General features: G+C 43.5%; 1 protein-coding gene across 3 annotated transcripts; it reads right to left on the bottom strand.

Moving 5' to 3' along the window:
- Positions 1–175: 175 nt before the first annotated feature.
- TP53INP1 (tumor protein p53 inducible nuclear protein 1) lies at positions 176–16565 on the bottom strand. 3 transcript variants are annotated; one of them, XM_032467909.1, is made up of 5 exons: positions 16337–16565; positions 9616–9876; positions 8714–9074; positions 6202–6239; positions 4952–5086 (listed from the first exon to the last, which is right to left on the bottom strand). In XM_032467909.1, the coding sequence occupies exons 2-4, from the start codon at positions 9725–9727 to the stop codon at positions 6218–6220; spliced, it is 495 nt and encodes a 164-aa protein (XP_032323800.1). In that variant the 5' UTR covers positions 9728–9876; positions 16337–16565; the 3' UTR covers positions 4952–5086; positions 6202–6217. The 3 variants fall into 3 exon arrangements, with proteins under 3 accessions (XP_032323798.1, XP_032323799.1, XP_032323800.1); XM_032467907.1 differs by lacking the exon at positions 6202–6239 and having other exon boundaries at positions 176–5086; positions 16337–16564; XM_032467908.1 differs by lacking the exon at positions 6202–6239 and having other exon boundaries at positions 176–5086; positions 16348–16564.
- Between the last annotated feature and the right edge of the window lie 319 nt (positions 16566–16884).

Below are 16884 nucleotides of genomic sequence, written 5' to 3'. Positions count from 1 at the left end.
AGGTGAAAATTTAAATATACTAATTCTATACAAGTTTTTTGTACAGTATTTATTTTAAAGTGCATCTTAAACGTATCTTTTGGACAAGTAAAACTAAAAAGCAAGTATTTAAGTTAGCTGTACCTAGTTTTAAGACTAATGACTGTAAAGATAAAATAAGAGAATTTGACAAATGTGAAGTTAAAGAACATTTTATTTACTGACAGATTAAAAACCGTGACTCCAGGTCGTGCAAAATACACCACTGAACCCAATTACAAAGAAATGGTGTTAATATACAATATTTAAGTGATGCTACACTTATTTTTGGCAAAGTGCTGTATTGTTTAGTCTGTGTATAAAACTGACCATCTGTGAACCAATCAGTATAAAAATTTTCTATAAAAACAGAAAAAAAATTTAGACAGTGGCTCAAGAAGACGAGCTGCCATTTATGCATAGATTGATGTACAGTATAGAACCTAATTAGACATCCCTTTTGAGTTTTCAAGTTGTCAAAAAAAAAAATTGTGTCCAGAAACACAACAAGAAGGCACATGGTACAACCTGCAATAGCTTCAGTCTCTAGAACTGACGCCCTGCCCTTGAAAAGCAAATGTGTTCACAATTTTACTTGAGGAAAAAAACAAAGCCGCTTTAAAAATATATATATAACACACACAATTATTGATTAAAGTTCCAAACCTCTGGAGGGAAATACAACCAAAAAGCAAGCAAAACCACTCACACACACCAAGCCTGGAAACACACACATCTAACCTCACCAAGTACTGGTTCGGTTTTTGGAAGTCCACCTAGAAAACAAATACTAAAACTTCAGGCAAATACAGAGCAAAATTGGACATTTAACAATTACACTATTAAAAAAATGTTTTAAGGAAAATCCTCAGTGATACACAAAACATTATCCACTTAAGCTGCCTTCCTTCTAACAGTAACTTCTCCTCCCACATAACGGATACTGTTGCAAATAGAAAAAGATACTCTTATCTGTATGCTTTCCAGGACTGCATTCTCCGTCCCAAACCACTGTAACTGGTGTCAAATTTCAAGTGAAACTGGTACATGGCAAGGCAAGGCTGACACCATTGTATTAAATGTAAGTTTTCTAAATAAAGCATTTTATATAAAACTTTAAGCATTAAAAAAAGTAGCTAAGGATGCCATTTATAATACATCAAGATAGCTGATGGCAGTGAAACCATCCATGATAGTAGCCCAACTTCTTAAAGACTTTAACCAGTGGGCATGAGACTTGTAAAATAAAAAGATGATTTTAAGGTAACATTACAAACATATGCTAGTCTCTCCAGGACAAGGAGCAGTCTCTGAACTGATTCTAGGAACGAAAGCTAATACTTGGAACCTCTTACAACTCTCTCCACTAATCTATTTAAACTTATGTGTCTATCTTCTAGTTGGATTCCTTCATTATTTTGTTTGTTTCCAACTCAAAGAAAACGAGAATAAGAAAGATACCCTTCTTTGCTCTTTTTTCTTAAGAGTATATAAAGACAATATATTTTCTTGAGGAAGAGAAATAGCAAAGACATTCAGATTCAACGAAGACATAAAGATTATAAACCAGTGTACTACACAGATTTGAGAAGTAAAAACATTAGGCAATGCTGAATGGCCCTCTCAAGTTTTAAGTAAACTGTCATCTCAACTAGAATCAAAGTACTGATACAACACAGAAGGTATGTAAACAGGAAGTTTGCCTGGGAACTGGAAAAATGCGCAGGAAATGAATACAAAAAAAGCTCCCTGGAACAGTAAGTAAAAAAATCCAATCACTTTGCACCTTCTGCAAAAAACTCCCCACGCACTCAACCATATAAATTGCCAGAGAAGATAAATAATGGATGGTTAATCTTCAACTTTACGGTACACTTCACAAACAAATTAGTTGAGGAAGAAAAAGTAATAAACATAGGATATACATTATAAAATGTTTTATTAATGAAAAACACAAACTTTGAGAAACCTGGTGCATTATAAAAACGAAGAAACTCATTCATGAAGCACTGTTGCGTGCACCACGTATTCCAGACTTTTTCCAAGTAACATTCTATATTATCAGTTTAGAAACAGTCAGAGCACTAAGTTCAAATGGGTCTTATTTCTCACTGCTTGAATTTTTAAGGGATATGCTTTGAAGCACATTGTAAACCACTACTATTTACAACAGCAAAAATAATAATTAACTTATAATAAGTTGCACTTCAGCCATGTTTCAAAGAACACTTATCAGGTCAGCATCACTCTGTTATTCCTGGTCTCGTGTCTTGCACGTAGAAGATCCCTAACAAACGTTTAATGACTAAGAACTTCAACTGCCGTTATGTAACTGCTTTCTTCAATCCTTACATGTGCCAATTTTAGACAGAAACCTTAGATACTGATACAGAAACCACAGTATATCACAGACGGTGTGTGGTAACCCTTCCCCTGAAAAAACATCCCCAAGGCTGAAATCGTTTGTTTTCCAGGTATAACGCATTAAAAACTTGGCCCAAGTAAGGCAAACAAAAAGTCAATAACTGATAGAGATGTAAATGTATTTAAGGTATCAGGAAATCTGAAAAAAATAATAGTAAAAAAAGACCATTGCAGTTTTATATACAAATCTGTTCATGCTGCCAAACAAATTCTCATGGCTGAACTTCTGCAGCTCGTGAGGTACTAACAACTTGCGTTTAATATATGAAAAAGGAGACCCCCATGTATTCAGAGGCTTACACCCAGAAAACATTTAGCTGGTCTATGCTCAAGTTAGCAACACACGGCCCTGTAACAGTCGTGGTGCAAAACAAACACACTTTCATGAAAACTCTACCTTACCTCCCAACTGCGGTAAACACAAATAGTAACAAAAGAACACCTAGCTCCGTTTGACAAGACTTTACAGACTTGGCCCCTAATTAGAAAACAAATAAATAAAGGGGTAGTCGAAATGGAAGGGGAATAATAAGGAAAGAAGGGGGACCCAGACTCTTGTTCTGAAGAGACATTCCTGGCCTTCCTCACGGCCAGTGGAGGAACAACCTGACGACCACCATCTAACTAAGCTATTTGACCTCTTCCAACCCCACACATCCCAGTCTAGACAGAAAAGAGCACAGCTCTTCACTTAAAAAAGCAAAAAGTCTCCCATGGTTCCCTGCATCCAACTGCTACAGGGTTACTGAAGAATATAATACTTTACATAACTGTACGCTGCTTTTTCCCTTGACAACATTGTATAGACGTGTACTTATGTAACTGGGGTTGCAGAGGAGATGGAAAAATAAGCTATTTGATTATGAAGGTGACACTACCGCTCTGTCAGTAGAATGTACTTTGGACTGTAAATGTGTTTAACTTAATTTCAGAGGAACTCAGTGAGAGAGAGGATGGCTCAGCAAAACCCATCACAACTGCTGAAAGATAAAGTGACTGGCTAGAGGTAAGGGAATCGATTTTCTCTGTGTCGAGTTAACTGGCCTCTGTGTGACTCGAACCCTGCACCCTGGCCTCATTAGCACCAACGGACTGAAGAACGGCTGCGGCGGGCCGGTCACCCCCGGCCCCACCCCATCACTCGATTCAGTAGAGAGGCCCTGGGAACTTCATGCAGGGCTCAGTTCGGGGCAGCCCCACTTCAGATCAGCACGCAGGCCTCCCAGTGCCCGTGAGGGAGGTCCGTGCTGCTCCCCCAACCCGCCCCGCTGGTGGAGGGAACAGAGGCCAAAGTGGTTAAAGATTTTGCCTGAAGCCCGAGTTAAAACAAGGAAATGAAAACTCAAGGAAGCCAACCTGTCCCTCTTCACTTAGATGCTATGAAAAGATGTCATCAGGAACCCCCCTCACCCGCGCTGGCCACTTGGCAGGACAGGCTCCACGGCAGAGGATCTGTCCCTGTATCAGATGCAGCCCAGCTCTTTTCCCTTGGGCAGATGATATAAATGTGAAGTCACTCAGGTGCCAGGACCAGGACTTCTGAATTTACAGCTGACGCGAGGTGGCGAGTGGGCAGAGCTGGCAGGAAAGAATCCAGGCCACTTAAGCAGTGGACCACTGGGTTATAGACATACATTTTTCCAAATACAATTTCACAGGTTTAATTTAATCCCTCCGCACGTGAGACGAGTGCTTCTGTCCTACGATACCTGTAATGTCTGTACCACGTCGCACAGTCACATCGGAATTACTGAATGCACTGTTCACTAACACTTAATGTACCTGAATTCCAAAATGAACTGCATGGCTAATCTGGGAAATAAAAAACCCATACACACAGAAATATATCAAGTTTTCTTCCGAAAGAAAGTTCAGCCATAATTCCATTATATCCATGGCAACCATCACTTGTTAATGCTCATGTTAGTGTGTAAAAATGTATCCGTTATATACAGAAAAGAGTATCAAGTACTGGTCAATAAAGTGTATGGCTGACCCTGAGAATACATTTCTGCTTACTCGGAAGATTAATACCAAATCAAATGAAATTGAAAGATGCCTATTCTCGTACTTGGGAAGAAGTCTTTAAACTGCTAACTCATGTACACCCTAATAGATTTAAAGACATCCCCAAACACCAAACACTGTAACTGTATTGATATGTTTCCAAAAAGAGTCTGAAAATTTTACAAAAAAAGTAAATGTTAAGAGCAAGGCATTACGTGATACACAGCATGTAAATCTGGTTTTCAAGATAGTGTCTAAACACGCTGATAAAACTATGTGATTGGTCAACAGTTGGCTGTAAAGAGACAGCATCTTCATCGTCCACACACACACATCCACACACATATGCACAAACCAAGAGAAACCAACCAACCGAACGTGAAATTCTCAGTAATTGTACTGACGTGGGCAGGGCTGATGGACAGCCCAGCCGCTGTGCTTGACTGGCCGAGAGTGGCAATCCCTGGTAAGATTTTGGCGACGAAGACTATTTCTGTTCAGAGACTGTCTCTCACTGTGTTCTTTTATCCACTGGGAAGGGCGAAAGCTCTTGGGTTGTTCCAGAAAGGCTGTATGAGCGGCGAGAGCTGCAACATAGCAATGAATGTGCTGCCCCACTTCATTCTCCGCTTCCACTCTGAAACAGAGATGAGGAGCATTAAGTGACAGAGCACGTCATTAATGAAACTGAAAAGAGTTACTCAGCAATTTACTTTGACCACACTAATTTGTTTATGGTTGACGTTTATGCTTTGTGACCACCCTGACTGACAATGGCAGAAAGGAGAAGCCAACTTACAATCGAAATATGCCTTATGACCCACAGGTGGTTAATTAAGTGGACTGTATTTTTAAAAAACGCTTTACACTTGGAATGAATTTCAGTTACGCAGCAAACACATTTATATACGCTTTCCTGGGAGGGGAACTAACATTTTTTGAGTATCTGCATTTGCCCGCTACTTTGCAAATTTTATGTATTTTCATTCTCACCATGACTTAAAAGGGAACTATTTTAATTCCCAAGTTTTACTGATCAGAAAACTCAGGCTCAGAAATATTAAGGTCACAATTATTAACTGATTCAGCCAAGATTCTAACACAGGTCCTGCTCTGAAGACCACGGTTAAGAGGCGGGGTTCACACTCATGCATTGTGCCAACAGCACCTTCACAGACTTTTTCTGCCTATAAATAAAATGTTCTAGGAAACCAGTTTTAAATCTATCTTTAATAAAAATATGCATACAGAAATTCTACTCATTTACAATTTTTCTCGGTAAAAAGTTACTTGCTTATTACACAAGACAACACTAAGATTTAATTTACATCACAACAGGGCGCATTTTGGAATGGCATTTGCAGAGCAATGTTATAAAGACCCCTGGAGAATACATAATCTTAAAACATGGCTACAAATCATATAGTTATTATATGTTTTCTATGTTAAAAGCTAATCACATAGATCTAAACTATATTAACACATAACATGAAGAACTTCAAGATTTTTAAGGGTTATTTTATAGAGGAAGGCAGTTATATACTCTGCCTATACTTACTGGAGGAAAACACTATTATTTTTTAATATATTGTTTTTATTAAATAGTAGAATTAAAGCAGGTCACATTAAGAAACTTAATTAAGAGAGAGCAGTTAAAGACAGTAGTTTTGAAAAGGTCAGTGCCTTGAGTCCTTAGCCTCCCTGCTCAGACTGATAACACATACCACACGGTCTCAAAGAGGATATACTTACTCTGTGCCAGGGAGTCTTATAAGCAGCTTTTCCTGGCCCTACAAATGTTAAATGGCGAACTATTAAATCACTAGTAAGGTTTAAAGTGCTATTTAATTTTACTGTTAGGATGTGATCAACTTTTCTTTTTTATAATTGGTTTAGCAAGTGTCATTAACAGCACACGTATTACTTAAATTAAAATTATGATAGCATGTAAACCTTCACAAACAGTATTTATAAAGGCTAAATGCAAAAAAGTACATACTGCGAAGCCCAGCTGTAATTATGAAGCATCTCACTTTAATGTGCTTTATGGGAATAGCTCCAAGGATAGACAGGATGGAAACTAGCTTTTGAAAAATATATGATTCATTTCCTACTCAGAAAATACAGACATTTACTACATAGCCACTCTCCTAATTTTGGCAACACCTGATTGCTATCTTGATTTAGTGGGCCTTTCTTAGAAGAATTTCAAATTCAAAAATAAAGACGTTAAAATTTTTTTAGTTACTATAAAACTATAATAATTTATAGTACTTTCTTATGTTCAGAAAGAATTTATATAAAATTGTGTTTTTTTGATCCTTTGCCCTGTATGTTTAACTATCCTATGTGTTACATCAAAACATACAACCAGATACAAAAACAAAATATTAAAAAATGAACATTTTCACTGCATCAAAACTGCAAACACATAACCAGATGCAGTGCAAGGTCCAGAACTGGATGCTGGTTTGGAAAAACTAAACAAAATATTCTGGGCTTTAGTGGGCAAATCTGAGTATAGCTTGTGTAGCTGATGAAGTGAAATTTCACTGAAAAAAAAAAGGTAGAGATCATTGCCTAAGGAGGCAGATTATAAAACAGTATATACAGCTTGGCCTCATTTAGGTAAAACGTGATGCGGTGCGTGTATGGGGGCACATCCCGAAAAAACAATCTTGAAGGACATGCCCGAGGGTCTTAATAGCGTTCATCTCTCAGTAGTGACAGTGTCATTTAAAAGGTTTTAATTTCTGCATTTTCTCATTTTCTGCAGTGCATATGTACTGCTTCTGTTATAATAATAAGTTGTTTTACAAAGCTGCTGAATATATATATATATGTGTGTGTGTGTGTGTGTGTACACACGCACTTAAATACTGAAAAGTAAACACACGTATGCCAGTAAATTTAAAGTGGCTATTGATCATGCTAAATTCTTGAGTGGAATTTCTCAAAGATGAGATCAAAATCAGGCGGGAAGAATTTCTAAGAACTGAAAAAATTAATCTGAACCAACTGTAAAGCAATTAAATCGAAACCACCTCCAAAAGACTGTATTTTAAACTTTGTTGCAATGACTGAAACATTAACCTCTTGATAAATTTATAGTGCTGAATAAAGTGCCAGTTAAAGTAACATTTCCCATCAAAGATCTTAACTAGTATAAAGCCTAGGTAACTATAAAAGCAAATTGCTCTTCAATTTGGTACAAGCATATGTTTATCCTCATTCAAGATCATCTACAACACTGAGACTCGGGAGTGTAGCAGACTCTGGTAAAGTTAACAAATTCATGAGCTGCCTGAGCTTCGCTTATGTTTGGCAAACAGGAAACAGTAGAAGAAAAATACAAAAGAGGCCTTTGGATGACAGCACTAACCAGAGGAATCCTGTGAAATGCTGCAGAGACTCCAGTTCACCTGCACCCCTCACAGGTGTAAGGGAATTAAGTCAGTGTCAGCATCTCTCAAATACTTTAATACCATAAGGAACTTTCCACTAACATGCGTCATGGTGAGCTGGACTCTGAGCTAACTGACCCAGCCGTGGGCTTTATTTCAGTGGGAGGGAGCAGTCTTGAAGGCAGTCCCCAGGTAAAGGCCACAGGCTGTAAGTCTGTTTTGGGGCATATCACTGACCAGGCACCTCCCTGAACCTTCCCGGGTTCTCAGCTCATCTGCTTCAAGCAGAGCCTTCCAGACTGCTTGTGACACCCATGTAACAGCAAAACACTGTTTGGGTGTGAGATCTTTCCTTTGCAAGGCGGAAAACGACTCTTAGAGAAACACGTGTTTTGGTAAAACTGCCACTTTACTTCATGCTCAAGATTTCTTCGGTTTTCAAGGTTCAGCATCATTCGATGTGACCTAGCTAGGACTACGTGCAAGAAAATAAGGGATTTATTTCCAGGTATACTATTCTTGTCAAATTTGATACCCCAACTAATCCAGCCTATAAAGCGTAGAGTTCTGTTCTAAGGTACTTAGTAGAAGTGCTGGTCTTTTCTTTCCATTCAGTAGTAGAATATTATAAATGAGGCGGCTCTCCATTACTTAACCAGGGCCCATGCTATAACTAACTTATTTGAAAATCTAAAATGAACACGTTTTTTCATACTATCAACCGCCCAGTACACCATGCACGTACTCTCATAAATCTGTAACAATATTACTTTGCATCTTCTAATACCTTAGCTTTGAATTGTACTAGAATAAATAAAATGCATGCTAAATAGACGATGCCTGTGGAGACAGGGACATACCTGGGACTACTTGGGTTATGAAATTCCTCGGTCCCACAGCGGGCCTCACTGAGGCTGGGGCAGGAATTATGCACAGCGTAGACAGACATGCTGGGATGTTCGATGAGAAGGTTTTCCATTGGACTGGTTTCCACCTTGATAGTGGTTAATCCACCTGCAGTAAAACACGGGGGAGGGGTGATAAACCAGCTCTCCTCCATCGGGCAGGACTCAAACTGGAGGAAGCAGGAATCACTTGTATCAGCTAAGCAGTCAAGAGACGCAGGTAAACAGGAAAAGACTGAAGGGTGCTCGGCGGGTGACTCTTCACTGACGTCTTCTTCTTCCTCGTCTTCCACTGCTGAGAAACCAGTGCAAGTGTCTAGATCGTGGTCCACATGTGTTGTTGAAATCCCACGGGACATTAAGTATCCCATTGATAGCACATCAGAGCACAGAAAAAGAAGAGATGACACTGTTAGCTGATACGTTCCTCTCTTTATTTAGGTCAGAAACAAAACCATTTATATTCACTCATAATGATTATAAAAGAATTTCTGAGCATCTAGTATCTGTATGTGTGTGGCAGGGCTGAGGGATGTATCACTGTATGGGATGGATTATGTTGGTTTTGCAGGAATGGTTTTAAGACTGTTTCTGAGCCAAATGGGTTACTGTTTCTCTAGTATGAGTTTCCTCTTAAAGTGCCTCTGATTTGATCAGGGTGCCAGAGTTGCAAAACTGGAAAGTCTGACGTCAATCAACTTCACCAATCATCTGGCACAGAATGTTTCCTGCAATTTTTTTAAAGATAAATTCTTGTTTATTTACTTTTCAGGCTTAAAAACCTTCTGAGTTACTGGTAACCAGATGCAAGAGCTCCCACCTTTGCTGTGACGATTAGCGGCTAAGAATACCCTTACCTATGAAGTCAACAAGGATCCATTCATCATCTTCTTTCTCACTAAATTCTGGTTCTCGGTTGGAAGAAGTACTGACTTCACCCACAAACATTTTATTCAGTCTCTGGAACATTGTTAAGGCAAGATTGAGACTTTGGCTGGATGTCTTTATAGCTGAGATCTCAAAAACCTGTCTTCGGTCAGCCCGATGGCACTGACAGGGGACTAAAGTGCACAAGGTGCTTATTCAACTTAGGCGAGAAGCAAGAAGAGTCATGATCCCTAAAATAAAACAGAAAAAAAGGTTATTTTAAATCAGCAGATGTTTATACGTGTATGTGGTTTTAAAATACACTCACACATCCCCACCCTGAGAAAAAAGCACATCCCTTCCTGCAGGCGTCAAACACAAGAAATGCAGTATCTCTTTTCTACAACCACTATGAATCGAGTACTCAGATGCAACCAGCAGAAGGGAAGGAGTTGGTTCTTTTTCACATCTGTGATTTTATAGTAAGGGATAAATCTGAATAACGTACTTCAAGCTGAAACACTGCTCTTCTGTAAGTAAAGCAAATACTAGATATTAGCAGTCAACTGCCCAGAAGCTGCCAAGTGAACCCAGCAACGGTGGCCAGTGACCGCGACTGCACCAGGCCCTCACCATTCCCTGGCACCTTTCCTTCTGCTCTGTTCTGGTTGGACTGTAAGCACACCTGATTACACTGAAAATCTCTAAGTACAGCATACTTTGACCTTCAAAGCAATTCCGACTGCTGGCATGGAGAAAGCCACACTGGAAAATTGAGGGCACCTAGAACTGGAGACAATCAGTGTGCCTCGGTTCAAGTGCTAGCTGTGTGGCAGGTGCCCTGAAACAGGAAGGAAATCACACGACCTCAGTTGCTCTACTTCATGGAGTTCTGGGGAGTTCTAAATGGGGAACTCCAGCCTCATCTGATCTCATTCCAGAGTTCCCCATTTATATATCCATTTCTGCCTGGCTACCTGATGGGCATATGAAACCTAACCCATAGCAAAGAGATCTTTTAAATACCTCCCCCCGCTCTCCAAACACACCCAGGCACACCGCCCTTCAGCCTCTGCTCAGGAAGGAGAGGCAGAAGCATCCAGCAGTTACTCCAGCCAAAAACCTAGCCCTTATCCTTGACTCCTTTTGATTCTCGCCTTCCCTGCTCCTCTTCCCTAGACCCGTCAGTCAAACTCTCAGCAAGTCCTGCTGACTCTGGCTGTATTCGGGGCTCAAATCTGCCCACTTCTCTCCACCACGCTCATCCTAGTTGAAGCCAACTGGTGTCCCTCCAGACTTTGACAGTCATCACGTCCTAGATGGTCTCCCAGATCCTACTCTTGTAAAATGAGGTCGTGCAGGCAACCTACTGAGCAAGGCACTTGGTGCAAAGTTCTCTGTCAATGTCAACCATTATTCTGCAAATATTTACTGAGCACCTATTATCCATCAGGCATAGTGCTAAGTGCAGGGGAGATGGTACTGGATGGGGCCCTCCCAGGACAAGGGCAACAAGCCAGTGTGCTGAGTACCATGTTAGTACTGGATGTTCCTCAGATCCACATGGGCAGAGGTCAGGGGATGACTCCTGCAATCAATGACTTTAACCTTGAATGGTTGAGAGGATCAAGAATGGAGGAAGGAACACTGTGGAAACCTGCAGATGAGTGGGAATGTGGTGCCTTCCATATGGCTCAAGATCCAGGTGGATGGTTGTGAGCGCATGCTCGGGGGCTAAGCGGGAGCCAGATCCTGCAGGACTTTGTAAGTCAGAAGCAGAGGGGAGGCAAAAGTCACAAATGCCCCAGATTTTCAGCTTGGTCACCTCGGGGCGGGGGGGATTGTTTAGTGGAACAGCAACACTGCAGAGGGGCAGGTTGCGGATTCTGGTCACGTGGAAGTGGGGAAATCTGCAAGTCCTGCACTGGGATATCAGGAAGGCAGCTGAATATAGGGCTTTGCACTTCAAGAGCACAGTGTCAGCACAAGGAACTATATTCACTATCTTGTAACAATCTTTAATGAAAAAAATACGAAAACAAATATATGTTATGTATATGCATGACTGGGCCATTATGCTGTACACCAGACACTGACATATTATAACTGACAATACTTAAATTAAAAAAAAAAAAAAGAGCACAGTGTCCACTGGGGGCACAGATTTGGGGGCTGTCAACAAACACAGGAACCACAAGAGGGTGAGACCATCCAGGGAGCATCAGCCTTGAGTCCCTAACTTCTGGCTCTTGACATCTTGCTTTCCAAACAATCATCTTTAGCTGTAAATGGACTTAGAATCTGTGGCTGCTGCGACTCCTGGTTCAATTCTTTGTGTGCAAATTGGACCGCTAGAGTTGTCTGGTGTGCTACTACCCACGTGAGTACTACAAACGTGGGCTCAAAGGAATGACATCTGAACACTTTTGTGGTCACAATCTGTCATCCTCAGCCATTAATTATGAAAAGCGGGTAAACAGGAAGTTTCACTTGCATAACCAGTGTTCCTGAAACCCTTCTGAAAACCACCAGGGCCAAATCATGAAGGCTGGAGCTCTACTATGGGAACTCAAAGTCAGCTCTATGTTCCATGTAAGAGAGTTTAGAAGGGAAGTGGGCTGTGTAGATGGCTTGGCTTATATCCCAAGATGAGCTATCACAAGGGCTGATGTAAATAAAGGTTTTGAGCATATGAGCTAAGGAGGGAAAAAGGGTATTTTCAAAATCTTTTCCCCATTTCTCTTAAATTATGGAGGCAGATATTGGCCTCAAGTACAATTCTGTGTTTGCTGACCCGTTTGGGAGAACGATCCCAATTCTCCTTAGAACAGGGCTGGACTCAGGCCCTGCACCAGTGAGGAAGCTGGAGCTGCTGCATGGGGAGGAAGCACTCCACAGGGGAACCCTTGCCTGCCCTGAATAAGCACCTTGTCCCCCAGCTGTGCTGGGACATGAGGTCGGTCACTGGGGCCCAGGCCAGTTAAGGGGCAGCAACACGGCAGGAAACACTGCTGGGGCCCCTGTGGCTGGGCAGCTGCGGGTTCCCAACTGCAAACTGCACCCCCTGGCTGCAGCTCCAAAACCACAGGATGGAAGCCAGCTCCTGCCTGGAACAGACACAGCGCTGCACCAGGGAAGGTGTCTCGGGAGGAGCTTTCCACAGGGATCATAAGTCAATCTTCTTTTTGGTTCCCCGAAGTGAGGTTGGTCTAACTTGGCAAAATTCCTCTGGCCCTGCTTTCTGTATTAGTCACAAAGGACGAGGAGCTGTTGGAAAGACCCCAATACACTAAAACACACTAAAATATCAGTGGGGTGGCTGCCAGGCACATCAGGCGAATGAACAGTGTGATTGAGAAAGTAAATTTTTAATCTTACTTAATTTGGGATATATTAGGCTCAATTAAATACATTAATAAAATTAATTTCACCTGTTTTTCCTTTTTTTAAAATGTGGCTACTAAAAAATTTAAGTGTACATATAGCTTACATTATATTTCTCTGGACAATGCTGTTCTAAAAGTCTATCCAATGCCTTGATAGCATATCCTCCCAAAGACCCAGAGACTGTCCCTATCAAGTCACTCTGCTGCTCTTGACCTTGGCTCCCGCCCAGGAATGGAGGCTCTGCATGGGGCTGGTTCTATGTGGGGCTAAAAGGCAAAGCAGAACTTTAGACTTCACACCTCACCACATGTCACTGACTTTTTGATATTTACAACCCTGGTACAATGATAAAACTAAAGTGAAAAGTCCAGAGAAAGCTAATGTCCTGAGAGGACAAATATGCAAATACAGCTGTGGAACTGAGCAGAGGTAGGGAATGAAGGCTAGGTGGGGTGATGCTGTGTTTCCAGGGCACCAGCAATCCCTGCAGTCTCACCCCAGCGGAGAAAAGAAACAAAGTGTCTGGGCCCCAGCATTTCAAGCAGGCAGCTCTTCTGCTTGACTTAAAATACTTCCCTCCCTCCCTTAAAAAAATGTCTTTTTCATTATAAAATGAATCAAACCACATTATAGAAAGTTTGGAAAATAAGAAAAATAGTTACTATTCCGTGCTTTGTTGCAATCATTGTTAGTATATTGTGGATCTTCTCCTGCAAGTATGCTTTCTTTCTATAACTGCTAGTGAATACAAAATTTTGTATTCTGCTTTTTTAACATTTTATCATCAATGTTTTTCATATTACATGAGTAGAAATGCTCTGTGGGCAGACAAAGGTGGCTGAGTTTAATGCTTATGGGGTAGAGCATTCCAGTTTGAGAACTCAGGAGTTACTCGTCTGGAAGGGCTGGTATGATTTGTTTTTGAAACAGGCAACCAACCTAGAGGCAGCATGGCTCTGGAGTTAGCCAGCTCTGTTTGAAATCTTGATTCTGCTCCTTGCAACTTAGGTGAATTGAGGATCCTTAGTAACTTCTGGATGCCTCAGCTTTCTCATCCCTAAAATGGGGAGGGTAGTGTCAATGTGAGGATGAGGTATGTATCACTCGGACGAGTGCCTGACATACAGCAGGCACCCAGTAAGTATTAATCATAAGTTCACTTCAAACCAGTTGTGTGACTGTGAGCCAGTCACCTAGCATATTTGGGTCTCAGTGTCTTTATCTGCAAGATATTTATGTAATAATTAGAGCTACAATTTACTGTGCTTATTGTATGTGACAGACTTGAGGTAGTTATTTCTCTCATTTGACTAATATGGAAATTGAGGTTCAGAAATTAAGTAACTTGCTCAAAAGCGACAGAACTGGTCAGGGTTGGAGTCAGCATTAGAGCTTAAGTCTGTCTGGTTCCAAGGACCATGCTCCCTACCTACCCCCACCCCGGGGTCTCTCAGGCTCCTTCCAGCCTCAACTCTGGCTCTATGAACTTCAGAGAACAGCACTTTTCAGTTAGTTTTGGCTGCCAGTAGGCGGCTCCAAAAACAACATTTTAAATTAAAAAAAAAAAAAAAATCCCACAACTTTGATGATCTAACTTCTAACTATGTGTACAATTGTGGCTTCTTAACAGTTTCGAAATATCAGGTGACTAAACACATCATCATCAAAAAGCAGCCTCAAAATGATCTTTCTCTTAGATCCCACCCTTTCTCACTAGTTTAGAAAAATAAATACGCTGATTCAAGTAATTTAAAATCGACTTTCAACTGCAAAAAACCAAGCCAAGAAAGTTGTCTTTGCTTGTGGCACTCTACCCACCCTACTCAGCTGGCTACCAGGAGGTTCTTCTCCCAGGGATAGATCCACCAGGATCGGATCTAAAGGCTGTGACAGTGGACAGTGACGGCAGTAAGTGGTAATTCATAGCCTGTTAACCTTGAATTTTGAAAGTGGGGCCATTCCCAAGAGAACTATAAGAGAGAAATCCATGGCGCATTCACAGAAAAGAACAAAAGACAGGATGAAAAAACAAACGAGACCTTGGTTATGGAAATTAGTTAAGGTCCTGTTTCCAGGCAGGAGCCTTTGAAAATTATGCTGCCAGTTCAGGATTATAGTGGCTGTGACTTAGAAGCAAAAGCTTCCCAGTGCTTTTCACATCTGCAATGAAAAATATACTTCAACCACCAAACAAGTGATTTCAAGATCTTGGGGAACCTCATTATCACCTCAGTTCAATGACCCCATGGGTCACTTTGCACCTCCCTTTCCCAAAACTTACTTCGTATTCAGAAAAGGCTCTTTTCTGAATGATGAGGGTAGAGGGGGTGGTACTTCCTTAACCTACTCTAAATTGGAATTTACATAGACGCTAGTGAGCAGACGTAACTAGGAAATAACAATAAAAACGAGGAATCCCCATGTAAAATTCATCTCCAACTTTTAAAGAGGAAATATAGGTTTCCTTTCAACCGGCTGTGTGGCCTTGAGTAAGTTACTTAACCTCTCTCGGCCTCAAGTTTCCTATCCATAAGATAATAAAGCCTACTTCATAGGGTTATTGCGGGGATCAATTGGGAGAACGCATGTAAAGCCCTCACATAGTAGATGGCACATAGTTAGCACTCAGCTTGAGTGATCAAGATGATGAGGATTTTCATCATGATGGGCAAGAACACTGCTCTTTCCACAGGTGCAAACTCAAACAGGGTAAGATCAAGCAGGGTCAAGCAACAGGCAACGGACAGGCGGACACTTGGGTTGGCGCGGGTCTCCGGGAAACAGAGCCAGGTTCCCGGGAGCCGCCGCGCTACCGAGCGCGACCCTGAGCGGGGCGCGCTGCCGGAGGAGCAGCGGCGGCGCCGCGGGCCTGGAAGGATGCGGCCGGGGGCCGCGGGCGCGGTCCTCCTCCGGAGCCCGGGGCCCCGACGCCGCGTCCCGAGGGGGCAGCCCCAGTCCGACGGCGGAGGGCAGGAGGAGCAGTGGAGGGGAGTGAGGAGGAGGAGAGAGGAGGAGGTCCCGCCGAGGCCAAGAAAACAGGCCACGCTCGGGGGAGGAGGCAGAAAGCAAACACCCAACCGCCGCCCCACGCCGGGGCTCCGCCGGCCCGCTACAGCTCGGTCGCCTCCGCCCGCACCCCGGGGCCGCGAGAGTCCGCCGAGCGGGTGGGCGGCTGCCCCGCGACGGCGAGCGGAGGCAGTGGAGGTCGGGGCGCGCAGCGGCGGCGGCTCGCGGGCCGGCCCGAGGGCAGGGAGCGCGGGCCGGGCAGCGCCGCGGAGCGGCCGGGGGCGAGCGGCCCCGGACGCCGGCCCCGCCCGCACTTACGTGGGCCCGACCTGCGGCGGCACGGGCGGCGAAGGCGGCGGGGACCGGCGCGGACCGGCGCGCGGGGCGGCTGAGGTAGCTACGGCTCCCAGACGGCGGGCTCGGGGCTCGGGGCTTGGGACTCGGGGCCGGTCCAGCACTCCTGGGGCCGCGCCGCTGGCCGCCGCCGGCCCGTCTCGCTCCTTTTGTTGTTGTGCAGCCTCGGAACAGCTGATCGGCCGCTTCGCCCGCCCGTCGGGCCCGCCCGCCCGGCCGCCCCGCCCCGGGGCCGCGCCAGGCCCGGCCCACCAATCGGCGGCGCGGGGGCCCCGGGGCCGCCCTGCGAGAGGTTGTCACTAACGCACGTGACCTGGCGCCGAGCCGGGCGACGCTCTCGAGTTAGAAACAAGCCCGGGCAACAAAGCAGAGAGAAGAGAGGCGAACGGAAGGCGGGGAGGGCGGGGGCGGGAGTGGGGGGACTGGGGCAAGTGGCGAGAGGAAGGCTGGGGGCGAGCAGAAATGGGAACCCTCAGGAGTGTGAGGACGAACTGGACCAGGAGCGGCGAGAG

Source organism: Camelus ferus, chromosome 25, assembly GCF_009834535.1.
Source record: "Camelus ferus isolate YT-003-E chromosome 25, BCGSAC_Cfer_1.0, whole genome shotgun sequence".
NCBI classification, from domain to species: Eukaryota; Metazoa; Chordata; class Mammalia; order Artiodactyla; family Camelidae; genus Camelus; species Camelus ferus.
Note: the sequence above shows the minus strand (reverse complement) of the source record. Positions and strands in the feature narration are given on the sequence as shown.